At 48.4% G+C, this 17,247-nt stretch overlaps 1 protein-coding gene across 5 annotated transcripts in view; it reads left to right on the top strand.

The window, feature by feature from the left end:
* Positions 1-17,247, top strand: part of SERINC5 (serine incorporator 5) — a 107,141-nt gene that overhangs the window by 50,360 nt on the left and 39,534 nt on the right. For all 5 annotated transcript variants that reach the window (XM_060418823.1, XM_042252036.2, XM_042252037.2 and 2 more), the window contains exon 2: positions 778-939. In XM_060418823.1, coding sequence (XP_060274806.1) covers positions 778-939 — 162 coding nt within the window. The remainder of the gene's footprint in view (positions 1-777; positions 940-17,247) is intronic.

Here is a 17,247-nt window from a genome sequence, read left to right as displayed (position 1 = left end):
GTAAAAAATTTTTTTTAATGTACCATTCTGGTCGATGATATTGACAGTGGGAGAGACTGTACCTGTGTGGGAATAGGGGGCATACGGGACATCGCTGTGCCTTCCCCTTAATTTTGTTGTAAAACCTAAAACTACTCTTAAAAAAAAAAAAAAAAAAAAAACTCTTCAAGAAAACTTAACTCCAGACCCAAACCTGAAAACTTAGTCCCTGTTTTTATTTAATATTCTCAAGTCAAATTATGTCCAGTTGCATTGACCGATAAAGCCCAGTCCTGCCCACTCATTAGCCTCAGGCCCACCCTTCCTGTGTGAATCTCTGAGAGGCGCCTGTGTCTTTTGTGCTTCCTGTTCGTGGTAATCCGCCCCCTCCTCCGCCCGGCCCCAGCCCCCTCCTCCGGCCCCCGCCCCCACCCCCACCATGCATGCAGTTCTTTCTTTGGCTATGGATTTTGACACGTCTCTTTCTTGGGCTCAGCTTCTTGGTTTTCCCATCCTTCCCACTTCCCTTAGTTCTTCTTCTAGTTCTTGGCTTCTTGTGCTCTTCCCTGATTGTTTTTGTCTGAGTGATCACAGTGCTTCGGGTGAAGGGCGCCTTTTCTGTTTAGCTATTGGACATCTCCTAAGCCTCACCATGTTTATTAAAGACAATGTCAGACCAGTCCTGGCGACAGCTTTGTTCACACACGTCCTATGGGTGGGAGCTCACCTGCAGAGGCCTGGGCTCAGTAGGTCTATAAAGGAGAGGCTCTGAGAAGACGCTCTGTGTTTCCTTCCTAGCTGGCCTGCTGCTGTGGGAACGCCGGCTGCTCCTACTGCTGTGGCCCCAAGGTGCGCCAGTCCCGGAGCACCCGCTTCATGTACGCGCTCTACTTCATCCTGGTCGTCATCATCTGCTGCGTCATGATGTCCGACACCGTGGCCAACCAGATGAGGGAGCACGTGAGTCAGCCCCGTCCACTCTGCCCATCACCGGCGATGGTTAATCAGGGGGTGTGGGAAGCATTCAGTGTAGAGCATGGGGCCCAGCCACCCGGGGTGGTTTGGGGTTATACCTGCTCTCCCCAAGCCTTGCTGAAGCCTCTTCAATGCTTTCTCTCTAAGCGGGCAAACCCTTCCCCATCTTGATCTTTAGTGGTAGGTCAGATGCCTTCTGATGCTCTTGGTGGAGAAGATTGTATGTGTTGTCTTAGCTTTGCTGATGGCTGATTAGATGTGTAGTCTTTCCTTGTAGGCTTTTGTACTTTTCCCTTGTCCTAAGGATGACTGCCAGTGTCTCCAGCAGCTATTATATAAACACTTAATGTGGCCAGTGTGGTAAAGCCTAGACCAGCCCACACATAATGAGGAGTGGGCTACAGGGCGGGTTTTCCTTTTCTGGACATGTCACTTGTAGGGTGGATGTTTCCAAGGGTGAAGGATAGATTTTCTTCCAGTCATTGCCTGGGCAGTATCTGCAAGGTATCCCTGGTATGTGACTCTGAGAGAGACACATATAGGACCTTTTTCTGGAGTTTCCTCATAATGGGCCTGATGATGAGGGGTTGAGTTGGGGATTCTGAGGGAGCCCAATAAATAACACCATCCTTCCCTTCTCAGGTTCTGAATAAACTGACAAAAAATACTACAATGTCAGCAGGTAGATACAAACATCACTTTTATCCCTCCCAAAAAGCTGGTATAAGACAGCATGACTCATATTTGCAAGGAAGTGGGCTTCCTACTACTGAACCCCAAAACTGAGTCAGACTTAACCCACCTGGGGACCCCACCTGAGCCAGGGAACACTTCCTCTACAGGGGCACGTTTGCTGCAGGCGTGTTCTCTGGGGGCAGCTCTCCTCAGAGGGAACGGGAGAGAAGAAGAAAGGCTGACCAGCTAGACCCTATTTGCCCCACAGACTTAGCGCTTAGCACTGCATCTTCCAGGGGCCCAGACCCATCTTCCCTTGCCCAAAGGGGCAAGGTCAGACAGTGCCCTGCTGGAACCACGGAGATGGAGCCACCAGGAGCAACTCCCAAGGAAGTGTTTGTTCCCCCTGACCTTAGGCTGCAAATGCAGACTATTTTAAATGTACTTAAGGGCCTCAGAAAAACCATTTTCTTAGAAGTACTTGTTGGAGAAGGCAATGGCACCCTACTCCAGTACTTTTGCCTGGAAAATCCCATGGACGGAGGAGCCTGGAAAGCTGCAGTCCATGGGGTCGCTGAGGTCGGACACGACTGAGTGACTTCACTTTTACTTTTCACTTTGATGCATTGGAGAAGGAAATGGCAACCCACTCCAGTGTTCTTACCTGGAGAATCCCAGGGACGGGAGAGCCTGGTGGGCTGCCGTCTGTGGGGTTGCACAGAGTCGGACATGACTGAAGCAACTTAGCAGCAGCAGCAGAAGTATTTGTTACAGTCTTACCCAGTAGTTAAGGTAGGCCCTTGGAAGTTTTCTGTAGGGTAAGGCTCTTATTACTGGGGTTGTATGGTCTGGAATATATTAGAACTACTGTCAAAACTTGTGAAATTTAGATTCTTCTCTGATTGCTTTAAACATGGATCTCTGCTCAATAAGGCCCTGCGTTGGGGCCTGTGGGGCCTTCAAACTTGAGAGGAAAGGAGCTTATAACTCAGAAGACTGGTATAAAGTCTCCTGAGGCTTAAAACCAGGTAGAAATTGTGCCATATGAGAGGATGCATGAAGTGCTGTGAAGTTTGGCGGCAGGGAGACCGAGGGCTAAGGCTGCTTTGTTTGACTACACCAGGTCCTGCTATACCTCAGGTGTGTTTGCCACTCATCTCCCCTCTTACCATGGTTTAATCTTGAATGTTTGTGACAAGAAGTTTGAGAGGAGGAATCTTTGAAAGAGTAGATGTAACTCTTACTTTGATTACTTCAGCTTTTCAGGTAACGTAATGTTCTCTTTTTAAATGAACAAGCATTGGCTTAGGGACCCCGCATGTCACTCTGGGAGAAACTGCCAGTGTATCCCCATTTGCCCCGTAAGCGTCCATGGGACACTTAAAAAACGTTCAGTCTCTGTAGATTAGGCTTTGGATCTCAGAAACACAATCTCTTTAGAGAGGAACCCATCAGAAATGTTACTGGAGGTAAAGCTAATTTGGGAACGAAGAGATATATTTTAGGATGTGAGTTTAATAATAATAATTTGTAACATTTGATTGCCATCCAAGTAACCTACCTCATGGAACGGTCCTCAACAACTCCAGCCAATATTTATGGCTTCTGGCTGTTTGCAGAACTTTTAAGAAACAGAAGATTTGGGTTCTTTTTTTTTTTTTTTAAGAAAAAAAAAAAATTGCGGGGGAGAAACAGAAGGTGCTGACTGATATTGCTAGGGAAGGCTTCATGAAAGCAGTGACTCGTGTGATGAGTGTTTCAGTTGCTAATATCTGTTGGGTGATATGCCAGGTTTAATTTTAAGCATTTTACCTGAATCATTTCAGTTCATCACTACTGTACTCAACCTGAGCAATAGGTCCTGCCACTCTCCCTGCTCTACAGATGAAGAAACTGAGGCTCGGAGTCGTTTACGTACCTTGCCCAAGGTCTCCATCTCCAAGTGGTGGAGCTGGGATTTGAACCTAGGCTGACTGAGTTCTTAGTGACTAGGCCCTGTAGGGCAAGGCATGTGTGGAAGGACAGTGAGGAGACATGGGCGGGTAAAGTGACTTGCAGGGATTTCAGGGCTAAGGTGAGGCATTTGGCTATGGTCTCATGGCAAATAGGAAGCTGTTATAGATTCTTGAGTAGGAGGCTGTTGTCATAGAAACAGGCTGTGCTACTTAGGGAGGTCGGGGCAGCAGTGGTGTGTGTGCAGAGCAGAGGGCGGAGGAAGGGAGGGGAGGAGGGAAGGGGCAACCCTGACTCCTCACAGAGGCTCTTATAAATGTTTCTGTGCTTGTCCCCTGAATGTACTTATTTGAAAATGGTTTGGCTGGGCTTTCTGCATAGGGAATGAGGCTCCTGTGGGTGAAACCAACCTTTTTCCATCTCAGGCCTCACAGGGTTGGCCGGCCAGCTGGTCACAAAGTCAGTTTGTTTCTTGGCCAATGGAATAGAGGCTGACTTCATCCTCAGGCCTTGCTTGAGGGCAGGCGCTGAAAGGTCCCCTTGTGGGGACACACACTGGGCTTTGCCGCAGTCCTTGCCCTCTCTTTGCTGGCCTGTGGAGATGTCGGAGGATGTGAGAGAAAGAGGGGAAAGCACGTATCCTTTCCAGTCCGGATGGGAGTATGTAATTGCCTCCCACCCAGCAGCCTTGCCTTCGTGCACACCGGCCAGGGCTCTGTCCAGAGCCTCGCAGGCCTCTGGTGTGAGCGTGAAGGGCACAAGGCAGCGCCTTTTCCGTTATGTTCAGTTTTCGCCTTGGCTGCAGAACGAGGCGGGTGTTGAAGTCTGAGCAAGAGGGAGCTGCCAAGAGCTGCTGGGCCAGACTTCATCCTGCCTCTTCTCACTGTTTCTGCAGACCTGTGGAAGTTTTGTAATCGAATCCTGCTGACCCTCAAAGTCAGATTGCCTGGGGGGTTCTCAGAGCCTTTGCTGGATCCCCAGGTTGGGAAGTCTGTTGTGGGGTCTAGAGCTTCTGCAACAGTGCGAGAACTTCTCGGGTGTAACTGTTCTCCAGTTTGTGGAGGACCCACCCACGGGCTTGTGCATGCGTGCTTAGTCACATCAGTCGTGTCCGACTCTCTGCGACCTCATGGACCACGGCCCGCCAGGCTCCTCTGTCCACGGGATTCTCCAGGCAAGAATACTGGAGTGGGTTGCCATTTCCTTCTCCAGTGATGAAGTATGAAGTGACTGAAGTGAAGTCACTCAGTCGTGTCCCACTCTTTGCGACCCCATGGACTGCAGCCTACCAGGCTCCTCCCTCCATGGGATTTTCCAGGCAAGAGTGCTGGAGTGGAGCCCTTGGTGGAGCTAATGGCGACCTCCTCCACGAGGACGAATGCCACACGCCGCGCCTCCCAGGACTGCTGCTGCTCGTGCCCCGGCCCTGTGGCAGGCCACTGCTGACCCGAGCCTCCGCAGAAGGCCCTCAGACCCAGGCAGGTCTGGGTCAGTCTCTTGTGGGGTCACTGCTCCTTTCCCTGGGTCCTGGTGCGCACAAGGTTTGGTGTGTGCCCTCCTAGAGTCTCTGGTGGATATGAAGTTTGATTTTAGATGTGATTGTGCCCCTCCTCCCGTCTTGTTGGGGCTTCTCCTTTGTCCTTGCTCGCGGGGTATCTTTTTGGTGGGTTGCCGCATTCTCCTGTCAGTGATCGTTCAGCAGCGAGTTGAGATCTTGGTGTTCTCCCAGGAGAAGATGAGCGCACGTCCTCCCTTTTCCCCTTAGGAACCTCCTTTTTCTCATGAGCACTCTGATTCTGCTGTGCTGGTTGACCTGGGTGTGATTTCTGTCTTCTCCTGTGAGCATTTTTCCCATCTCAAAACATACCACCTGTTTTATTGCAAGTCATCGTCGTCAGTAGCTGTGTAATTCACTCAGAAATAGTCTTGAGATATGTGATGCCTGTGGGGATTAAAAATCCACTTTAGAACATCGGAGAATAACTACAAAATGGGCGAGAGATGTGAGCCTTCTGCCCGGCACCACCGAATCAAGATGGAACTTCTGTGTGGAGGGGTGCTGACCCTGAGGTTTGGGCATCCTGGGAAGCTGTGCCAAGGAGGGCTGTTCTTGTTTCCTGTCGGGTAGGAGCTCTGAAGACTAAGCCAGTGCTGGAAAAGGGAGGGAAGGGCATGTATGGCCGTTGGGGCTGCCTCCCTGTGAGCTGTGTGCCAGGTCCAGGTAGGAAGAGCCCGCAGGCCCCTGCACTGAAGCGTCTCAGATCCGTCTCCTCCAACCCGTGTTCACTTGGTCCCCAGGCTGACTCATTGATGGGGTGGTAGGTGGTGCCTGAGATGGCTGAAGCTTTGTGTCTTACTTTTTTTTCAGAACCAAAACACATCTTCCATATTTTGGAAGACCGGTGTTTGTGTTGTTGTTGTAGTGTGTGTGGGTTTGCTTGAAATTTAAAATTTGAAGCATCATTCCTTGTATTGAGAGGAGAAGCTACTATGATCTTTGGTTTAGATAGCAGTGGTCTTTTTGGTCCCTTCCTTTGTTGTAGAAAGTGTTAACGTTTTATAGTCTTAACTTGATCTCTTTTGGAGACATGTTTTCTTCATATACATGACTTTCTGCTGGTGAGTTTAGGTCATTTTCCTCTGAGTAGGAATGTGAAATTGCATCCTCCCTATGATTGGATGAAAAGAGCATTTTGGTTCTTTTCAGCACAGGGTGATAACGTAGGCAGAAAAGGAGGGCTGGATGAGATCCCAGAGGTGAGGGGCTGCCTCCGGCTGCAGTTCCTCAGTGTCTTAAAAGCAGCTTCTGAATTCCATTCTTTCCCTGAATTTGAGAAAAGCCAGCCCCAGCCCCGCCCATTAGCCAGGGCCACACCCAGGGATTTCAGGTGCCCCTGAAAACCTCCTAGCCTAGGAATTGTTCGTTGGTTTACAAGCTCTTCTTGTTTGACCTGCAGATTTTTTTTTTTTTTTTTTTTTTTTGTAATGTGCGGTTGGCTGCCTTTAGAGGGCCAAGCCTGCTAGCTCACCGTAGGCCCTGTTGCTGGATGCTTACCTCTATCCTTACTTCTTGCTTCCCAAGAAAGGCATTTGGATGTGCATCTCCTGAAACAGCTTAAATTCTGAGTTTATGAGTTTGTGAAAAGGCTTGTATGTATCAGAATGGAGCCCAGGCTCGTTGCCCAGCCTGATGAGGAGAGAGGTTGCTGAGTGTGCTCAGTGGTCTGTGCGGATCTGTGCACACAGGCCCAGGCTGGACCCGAGAAGCCCCTTCCTGCCGTGGCTGGTCTGCCCTTGGCTTGCTGGAATCTGGAGTTTTTTATCCAAGGAGCCATTTAGAAATTGTCCTAGTCACTTTGGTTCAGTAGACTGCTCAATCTCAGGACCAGTGTGGGGTGGAAGTGGGACAGTGATGGGATCTGAATCTGGCCCCCTTTTCAGTTACACTCCCAGGTTACCGTCACCACCTCCCCCACCTTAAACAAATTTCAAGTATATGTTCTAATCACGATTTCTACAGTTATTATGAAGTCCAAATTTGCAAGGGAAGGGGAACAGGGATGGATGTTGAGGCTGCCAGCTATGGATTTAGGCCCTTGGAATGGAGGTAGCAGGATGGGCTTAAAGGATTTTTCTCTATTTATTCAGAAAATCTAGTCTCTCTCAACATATCCCCTAGAGGTGATATATAAATTACCTTTGGCCTGTATTTCCCAGTCATTTTCACTGTGCATTAGAAGAAGATGTGTTAATAGGAAATTCATGTATATTAGCTGTATTAGCATAAGATTATTTGGAAGTAGATGGATGAAAATGAAATAAAGAACTACTATTTATAGCCAGGCTTGTTCCAAGCCACATCCATATCTGGAGATTCCCCCCACCCCGCAGGCAGTGAAGAGGTCACATCCTGGCCTGATCCCTTCCCTGAAGCAGCACTTTCATTTCTGCCTTTGATTGTTCACATCCCGACAGGTCAGCTGGTTGAGGCAGGCTTTTCTCAGGACAGGCCCGGGATCCTGACAGGTCATCCTCCCCACCTTTTCCAGGTCCAGTGCTGACCACATACTTCCCCACAAAGGTCATGAAGTGTTGGGTTTCCAGTCTGCTGTTGGACAGTCCTGCTTCAGCCCGCCAGGCTTCCTGATGGCTCATTCCAGTTCTCTTATTGAGACTTGGATTGCCCTCCTGTCCCCGGCTTCGCATGTTCACTTCCCTCAGACTTCTTTCTCTAGATAACTATCCCCATGGGTGACCTGAGGATGTTGTTGGAACTTGTATTTCTCCCAGATGGTACTCCATGTTCAAATTCCAGAGTCCCCACAGGCTGTAGAGGAACGCAGAAGCTACTTGCCTCAGAGAAAAACTTGGATTTCAGAATGCTCTCCTGAGCACACCTGTGGTCAGTTCAGTGACGTTTAGCCAGCTTTGGTGGTTCCTAGAGTTGACAGAGCTTTGATCCACTACGTTAGAGATGCTGAAATTCAGTAATGAGCTGTTCTACTTTTTATGTTTAACCTGTATTATTAGGAATATGAAAGCATTAGGGATAGTATTGTTTTGGGGAAAGCCCTCCTGTTCCCAGTCCCTTGCTAGTCACAGGGGATAAAAAAAAAAAAAAGGAAATAAAATTACTAGTTAAAGAATCTAGTTAAAAAGATAATAGATGGCGGGGGCGGGGGGCGGGGGGGAAGGATGCAGCTTCTATTTAAGTCTTCTCCCCAGTGAAGAGACAGCAGATACTACGTGGTGTTACATGCGACGCAGAACATATTGCCCTCTTTTGACAGTATGATTTGAGTAAAACATTGTTTCACAGTGTCAGAGTCTTCATTATAATCCTCACCAGTCTCCTCTTTTGACAGATGAGAGGGGTGGCCCAGGGCAGTGAGGTGGCTTGTCCAAGGCGTGACACCAGGTAGCGCTGGACGAGGACCCAGGGCTGCTGGGCCCCCGCTGGGGGCGCCTCTCTGGCCTGTTCAGCCGGGTCTGGCTGTTGCTGAGAAGCAGCAGGAGAAGCCTTAGCAAGCACCCTTCCTCACAATTCCTGACCTTCCTTCTGGACTTACGGTGAGGGAGAAGCATCTCCTCTGGAAAACACGGGCCTCGGCAGCTTCCTTAGCTTTCCTTCCCCACCAGCCTCCTTCCCCCGTGAGAACCAGAAGCTGGGCTCCAGGGACGACAGTTAGTCTGAAGTAGAAAATAGGGGCCACCACAGATCTACTGTTTACTTATGCGGTGGCTTTGCCTGTGAAATAGAACCTGCCTTCAAGTCGTGTTTGGTGTGACCATCTTTTCAAAGTAAACAGCAGCGGTGAAAAATCCTCTGCTTTGGTCACAAACACCATGTAATTTGTCACAGCACAGAATGACAGGTATTCACACTCAAGCTGGGGAGTCTGGCTCTCGCTTTGATTTTGGTCTTTACTGGTTGAATGTTAGACCCTTGTACCTGAGACCTTGCAACAGGTATTGCTGTAGTGTATTCAAGTTCTAGGGAGCGGAACTCTATAGTCTCAGCTGGTATTTTCTGTTTTGTGTTAGAACAAGTGTTGACTTAGTACCCCCTGGCCCACCCCCCACCCCCAAAATTGCTGACCTAGTTATCTGATTCTGGAGTTTTTTATTTTTATTTTTTTAAATTCAGCTGAGATAGAATGCTTTTCAGAAGTCCTCCTTCTGAACACCTGCTGAGTTCATTGTACTGCTATTGTTCCTTATATGTCTCCAGCAGATCAGCCAGCGTGTTTCTGAGGTTAAAAGGTTGGTCTGGGCCATTGAACTTCAAGTTCTCTGTAGAATGCAGAGGGGGAATTCTTACTGTGGCCTGATCAGTTAGCCAGGGGTGTGCTGGCAGTGAGATTCCATCTTTTAAATCTTCTGGGTCCCCTCCACTCTCAGTTGGCTGACTCTGGGGACATGTGTTTCCAAACAGTTCTATCTTAGGTCTGCATTGCATCCAGACGTAACACCACCCAAAGAAGACCATTCCTGTGGCCCCCCATCCGTCGCTTCTTTCGTGGCTCAGGCCCCAGCCTTCAGTACTTAGTGAATGTGGGGAAATGATGGTGGGAAGCAGATTGGTTCTGCAGGCAACGATCTGAACTAATGTGAAACCCTGCTGAGAGCCTTTTTGAGTCTGAACCAAAGACAAAGAGGTTTGACCCTTGTCCAGTAATAATGAGCTCTCCAGGAGCCAGAAAACAAGAAACAATAGTTATTGTCCTTTGTCTGGAAGATCTATTATCCAGAAGCTTTTGGGGAGCATCGGATGTTAGTAGGATCTCCGTTTCAGGATGCACCTCACTGTGGGCGAGGGACAATGAGATGTGAGAACTGAAATTTTCCTAACCCCGTTTTTCTGTCATCATCAAAAGTGTCCGTTAAGCAACGATCTGCAGAGGCCTTGATGCTGTCTACAGATAAATGGGACAGACATGGTCTTATGGCTGGAAACAGCTCTGCTGTGACAGGGCCAGAGGCACAGACAAATGGCACAACATTAAACAGTAGCCTCAGATTGCGGCGGTGAGCAGCAGACAGACATTTTGTGAATAGTTGAGTCTTGATACTTGATAAGGGTTTAAAAGACTGATCCTGTTACTTGGTTAAACTGTAATCTGAGTTCTTGTTTTAAAAAAAAATCTTTTAAGTCACGTAACTGATTCCTTCCTCCCTTCTTTCCTGCCTGTGTGAGTGCCAAGCAGTATGCCAGGTGCATGGGATGCGGGCGTGAGAACTGGGCCTCCTTATGTACTTTCTGTGTGTGAGGAAGGCGCCCCTAGCATCAGGCCACATGTGCACGTGGTTGTGTTTGAAAGTTAAAAATATCTGAATTCCATTAGTGATTATCAGAGATGGTGGTGTCAGCTTAGTGCTCCCTTCTGTTGACCTCTGGGGTCACATCAGAACTCAGGAATGCTTTCTCCCTATCCTTATGTGGGGGAACTGGAAGTCCAGTTGAGGTGGGAGGTTTGTAAAAGGGCTTAGAGTGTTTTGCCCTCTAAAGCAGGGTTGAGCTTAATCACAAAGAGGGGTTAGGTATTTGCTGGGAGGGTTGGGGCTTCGGGGGGGGGAGGGGGGAAGCAAGGTTGTGGTTTTTAAATTTTAGTGAGGCTGTTTCTACAGTCTTAAAATTAAGTCTAAAATTATATCTTGCAACACGCCGGCTTTCATCAGTGTGGGTTTTATTTTTGGTTCCACAAGCCGTGTTTGTATAACAGATGTGAGGGTTTGTTTTTTTTTTTTCCTACTATGTGGGCTTCTGACCCACAGAAAAAAAGTGCTGAACTCAAAGACATGTCCTCCACCACCCCTTCCACAAATCTTTTTTTTTTTTTTTTTGTAGACAGACAAATTAAACCCTTAAGCTGTAGCCCTGAAAATAACATATGGCAGATGAACAATTTAATTCACTTAAAGCACCAGGTTCCATTTGGGGGGCATCAGGGCATGCTCTGGAGAAGGCAGGACACTCAGGGGAGGACCACAGCCAATTGATCACGACCAGTTGAGCTGATTGCCTGTCTGCTGTTCCTTTGACTGTTGATCTGTAGAGTAAGTTGTCATTTGCCTTTGAGATGCTAATTTACACTTCAGCAGTTAGCACAGCTCCTCAGCTCTACTTCCTGGTCCTGGGCTGGGCAAACCTTTTCTGTAAAGAGCCAGCTAGTAAACATTTCAGCTATGAAGGCCCTGTGGTCCTTAGCAACTACTCAACTCTGCGGCTGAAACAAAATACCAACAAATGAGCATGGCTGTGTTCCAATAAAACTTTATTTACATAAACAGGAGCTGGCTGGTTCTGACCCACAGGCTTTCCTTTGCTGTGCTGGCCCATGGTTGACCTCAGTGGCCCAGTTGGTGTCCTACGCAATTGTTCTCCCCTTTCCCTAAAGCAGAAGCCTGAATGGGCTAAACTTTGTGCTGAGGGTCCTGGAGCTCCTGATTAAGTTGCAGATACCAGGCTGTATGAGCCATGTTCTGGGTTGACTAGACAAGAACAGCACAGCAATAAGTTTAGTGAGACACATTGAACAGCATGATGTTTTTACTCGTGACGGATTTACTCATCCTGGCCTTTTGAGATACATGGTAAATCATTCACAGGTTAAAAATAATAATATCAGCCCTTCTTTCTGTGTAGCCAATCCAAGCATTTTGGTGATTGGGAGGAAGTAGGGGTGGAGAAAATGAGTATGTGGGTACCCCAGTTCTTCTCCTGGGGGCCCCCAATTCCTGGTCCAGTGTAAAATGAGAAGGATGGTGGGCTAGAAACCGAACTGTGTGTGTGGCTGGGGTCTTAGCCCTAGAATTGGGGAACAAGTGACCAGGGGCTCTCAGAATCTGGAGGGTGTAGGTTTGGTAGTGTTGACCGGAAAAACAGGTGCAAACTTTGAGTGTTAGGTTTCATTCAGTGGGAATGTTAGGACTCGAGCCCAGGAGACAGCATCTCAGCCAATCCTGAGAGAGCTGACTCTGAGGAGGCGGAGGAGGACCTAGGCTATGTATAAGTTTGCAGCAAGGAGGCAGGTAGTCTGAATATTGAAAGACTACTCTGTGGCTCAGTTGGTAAAGAATCCGCCTGCAATGCAGGAGACCTGGGTTCCATCCCTGAGTTGGGAAGATCCCCTGGAGAAGGGAAACGCTACCCACTCCAGTATTCTGGCCTGGAGAATTCCGTGGACTGTATAGTCCCTGGGGTCGCAAAGAGTCAGACACAACTGAGCGACTTTCACACTTTTAGGTGGCTCAGTGGATAAATAATCCTGCAATACAGACTCAGGAGATGGGGGTTCAATTCCTGGGTCAGAAAGATCCCCTGGAGAAGGAAATGACAACCCACTGCAGTATTCTTGCCTGGAGAATCCCATGGACAGAGGAGCCTGGGGGGCTAGTCCATGGTAGAGGACTGAAGAGGACTCTTCAGTCGCAAGGAGGACTGAAGGAATGGAGCAAGCACACACTTAAGAAAAGCCAAATCTGTCATGTGAAGAGATTCAGCCATCTTTTACGTATGGGAAAATGCAAGTCTCTGGGTTTGCTGAAATCATTTCTTTCATATGCCTCTAACAATCTGGGGCCAGACCTGCTTTCTTTATTGTTCACTTCCTACTCCCGTTTACTGTAAGGGGCGTCCGATGAGGCCACCTCTCACATTCCACCGGCTCCTCAGCTCTAATGGGGAGGAAGTAGCGGATGGCTTCCAAACAGCTGGCTTTGTTTCAGGCTCAGATATTTGCATTTGAAAGAGACTTGAGTGTAGAGTGGGGAATATTTCATTTCACAGTAGAGTTCCATCTTTTGGGGAACGTTAGGTTTCTGTGCCTACCTAAGGCAAAATCATGGATTGTCATCATTGTTCAGTTGCTAAGTCATGTCTAATTCTTTGTGACCCCATGAACTGCAGCACTCCAGGCTTCCCTGTTCTTCACTATCTCCCAGAGTTTGCTCAAACTGATGTCTTTCGAGTCGGGGATACCATCCAACTGTTAGGGGAAGCACACTGATTGAAACCGCCCACCCTGGCCAGGTACCATAGTAACCATTTGCATGAGTTGTTTTATGACAGGAGATCCTGATAAGGAATACAGAACTAATAAGCCACCACCAACCGGAAGGGTTCGGGAAAGGTCTAAAGGAGACACTGCGTGTCCGTCCACTTCCCAGAATCCTCTCGCTAGCATCCATCTTGGCTGAGCGATGCGTGCGCCACCAGGAAAGACTCTGAATTAGAATGATTGGCCAAAAGACCACCCGGAAGCTAATCCCATCACCATAAAACCCAAGACTGCGAGCCATGCAGCAGAGTAGTTCTCCTGGGTTCCCTTACCCTACTGCTCTCCACCCGGGTGCTTTTTCCCAATAAAGTCTCTTGCTTTGTCAGCACATGTGTCTCCTCGGACAATTCATTTCCGAGTGTTAGAGAAGAGCCCGGTTTCTGGCCCTGGAAGGGGTCCTCCTTCCTGCAACACAATCATCTCATCCTCTGTCGCCCCCTTCTCCTCCTGCCTCCAATCTTTCCCAACATCAGAGTCTTTTCTAGTGAGTAGGCTCTTCACATCAGATGGCCGAAGGATTGGAGCTTCAGCTTCAGTCTCAGTCCTTCCAGTGAATATTCAGGGTCGATTTCCTTTAGGATGGACTAACTAATGTGGGTAGTCAAAACTGAACCATGAAAATGCCTGAAATACCCGTAAAGTAGAGCTCACATGGTTAGCATTTCTTTAGAAAGTTAGCTCCTTGTTAGCTTGGATTTTTTTTATATATTTCTTTATTCATTTATTTATTTTTGGCTGTGCCGGGTCTTTGGTGCTCTGCTCGGGCTTTCTCCAGTTGCGGAGAGCAAGGGCTACTCTCTCGTTACAGTGCGCGGGCTGCTCATTGCAGTGGCTTTTCTTGCAGAGCCTGGACTCTAGAGTGCTGGCCCAATAGTTGGGGTGCACGTTGCTCCGTGGCATGTGAGATACTGCCGGACCAAACCTGTGTACCCTGCGCTGGCAGGCAAATTCTTAACCCCTAGACCACCAGGGAAGCCCTAGCTTAGATTTTTAATCTGTTTTATTTGCTGCTTGAATCTCCATAACCTAGAAGCATACCTGTACATAGTAGATATGAATGAGAATGACCAAGCCCTGTGCTGTGATATCTAGGTATATTTGCATACCATATAGTGTGCATGAGGAATACACCTGTAAACTCCCATTTCATTGGACTTTCAGTGGCTATTTACAGAAAACAGCCATGAGCGTGGTTGGATTTGCATATTCAGATCACCAGGCTCTTCCTGTTCACACATTCAATGGGAAGTTAGCTGATTTGGTGCTGCTCACTTACACCATAAGCACATCTCCCCACTGATAAGCGGTCTGACTAGAAAGCCCTGCCTGTTTAGACACTTGGTCCTTTTCAAAGAAACCCCAGCATCTGAGTGTTCAAGAGAGAACTGTCAGTGGGCTTTGCTCCTCTCAGGGGGCACAGACTCCTCTATCAGACCCTGCATCCTGCGGGAGAGAGTGTGGGTCAGTAACTGTGTCTTCCATCTAAAACAAAGTCTGTGCCTCCACAGCTGCAGTCTTATCTCTGGGCTTAGGTATGGATTTGCTGTCTGGACTCAGGGCCCTGGTCCACTCTTTTCCTCTTGATTTTGGGGGGCAGTGCTTACTGAGAAGCTGACCCTGTGGGAGCAGCAGAGGCTTTCCTAGCTCTGAGACGGGGTGGGGGGCTCTGTTGGCTCCTCTGTTCGTCTTGTCTGCTCTCCCTGTTACCCTAGAGTTTTCAACCCTCCCTGGGAAGAGTTTGTCAGTGTCTATTAAAATTTAACCACCTTCCTGATCCAGCATTTATCTTCTGGATGTCAGTCCTCCTTAGTGCCTCTACATGTGCAGATACCCACCATACGGGCACTATCAATTATACCTTGTTCCTAAGGGTGAAAACTCAGAGACAGTGTGAATGGCTGCCACTAGGGTCACAGAGACTAAATTACCGTGGGTCTGGGCTGTGGACTTCTGTATAGTAGTTTCAGTCAGTTCAGTCGCTCAGTCGTGTCCAACTCTTTGCAACCCCATGAACCGCAGCACGCCGGGCCTCCCTGTCCATCACCAACTTCTGGAGCCATCTCCATTGAGTCAGTGATGCCATCCAGCCATCTCATCCTCTGTCGTCCCCTTCTCCTCCTGCCCTCAATCTTTCCCAGCATCAGGGTCTGTTCCAATGAGTCAGCTCTTTGCATGAGGTGGTCGAAGTATTGGAGCTTCAGCTTCAACATCAGTCCTTCCAATGAACACCCAGGACTGATCTTTAGGATGGACTGGTTGGATCTCCTTGCAGTCCAAGGGACTCTCAAGAGTCTTCTCCAACACCACAGTTCAAAAGCATCAGTTCTTCAGTGTTCAGCAATGGCACCCCACTCCAGTACTCTTGCCTGGAAAATCCCATGGACGGAGGAGCCTGGTAGGCTGCAGTCCATGGGGTCGCTGAGGGTCGGACACGACTGAGCAACCTCACTTTCACTTTTCACTTTCATGCATTGGAGAAGGAAATGGCAACCCACTGCAGTGTTCTTGCCTGGAGAATCCCAGGGATGGTGGAGCCTGGTGGACTGCCGTCTATGGGGTCGCACAGAGTCGGACGCGACTGAAGCGACTTAGCAGCAGCAGCAGCAGCTTTCTTTACGTAGCAGTTTAAAATGTTGCAAATAGATTTATGTGTTGAGCATGCAACAATCTGTGGGACATAATGAGTGGGGAGTAACAGAGCAAAGGGCCTACAAGGAAGTGTGACGGGTTCCCTCTGGAAGCAGTCAGGTTAGAGTTGGAGTCATGATGGTTAGGGAGACTCAGTTACCTGTATCTGTTGTAATTTACATTTTCCTCGGCAACAAGGATGTAAATATGTGTTGCTTATATGTATGTTCACTTGCTCAGTTGTATCTGACTCTTTGCACCTCTGTGGACTATAACCCGCCAAGCTCCTCTGTCGAGGGGATTCTCCAGGCAGGAATACTGGAGTGGGTTGGCATTCTCTTCTCCAGATTGCTTGTATATTGGTAAATAAATATATTTTAGAATGATGTACTTTTAGGTTTGCAGTTAGATTTCTTGAAAGCAGGGGTGAAAGGCCTGTTGGGGTCACTTCCTGCCCAGTATCCAGCCCCCTGGACTGTCTCCTCTCCTCAGCCTTCAGTCTCTGCTCTGGAGAATATTCTGATTACTTCCCCAAATGACTCTTTGTTGCCAAATCCAATGTTACTTCTGGCGTCTCATCAGCTGGTGGTATTTGACACACTCTGCTGGCTCAGCTTCTCTCTGGCTCTGTGTCTTTTCAGTTTCTTTCTTGGTTTTTTTTTTTTCTTTTTTTTTTTTACCCCTTCTTCCCAGTCCCTGAATGTTTGCATTTCTCAGCTCTCTGGGCTGTTCCCAGCTGTGTCTCCTTCATCCCTCGCTCCTCCACCTGGGTTCCTCTCCTGGTAAATTTACTTATTCCATTGAGTGCCTCCTTTGCCATCTCTTCTGGCCCTACCAGTCCTCTTCTGTAGTCCTGCTCTCTCGCCATCTGCCCATATTCCTCCGTGATTCTGGAAGCCTATACTTAAGGGAATTACTGCCCCTGCACCCTGAAACCGCCCCTCTCCGGTGCTTCCTATCCACTGCTGGCCCACCATCCAACCCGCCGCCAAACTAGAAATGGGGAATCTTGGTCTTTGGTCCCTCTGCCTTCCCTCATAGGCCGCACCAGTCAGCACATAGGACCTAGGTATTCCGTGGCCCCAAGCCCCACTGCTGTTGCCTCATTGAAGCTTTATATGAGTTTTCGCTGGGATTAACTCTTATCCCTCCTTCAAGGTTAGGAAGTGGAGTGGTTCTTTGTACATTCTGCCTTCATAAATCCTAATTCCCTGAGCAGATTGACGGTAGCTGCCCCCTGTTTCCCTTCTGAGGAAGAGCCCCTCATGTCATCATTATTAGTCAGTTCTCTGCAAGCTGTCTTGTTTCAATTGAAAGCTTATTATTTGAAGTTTGTGATTGGAGTTGTTTTCTAACTATCTAATCATAGTTGTGGCGGTTTGATCCTGAAAGGCTCATGGTGGAGGGGGAGCTGTGAACTCTAGCATCGTCTCTGTCTTGCATGCTTCTGAGATTCTGGGGAGTTACTATTGGAGAC

Source organism: Ovis aries, chromosome 7, assembly GCF_016772045.2.
Source record: "Ovis aries strain OAR_USU_Benz2616 breed Rambouillet chromosome 7, ARS-UI_Ramb_v3.0, whole genome shotgun sequence".
Taxonomy (NCBI): domain Eukaryota; kingdom Metazoa; phylum Chordata; class Mammalia; order Artiodactyla; family Bovidae; genus Ovis; species Ovis aries.
The sequence above is the reverse complement of the archived record's forward strand: the minus strand, read 5'-3'. Positions and strand labels throughout refer to the sequence as shown.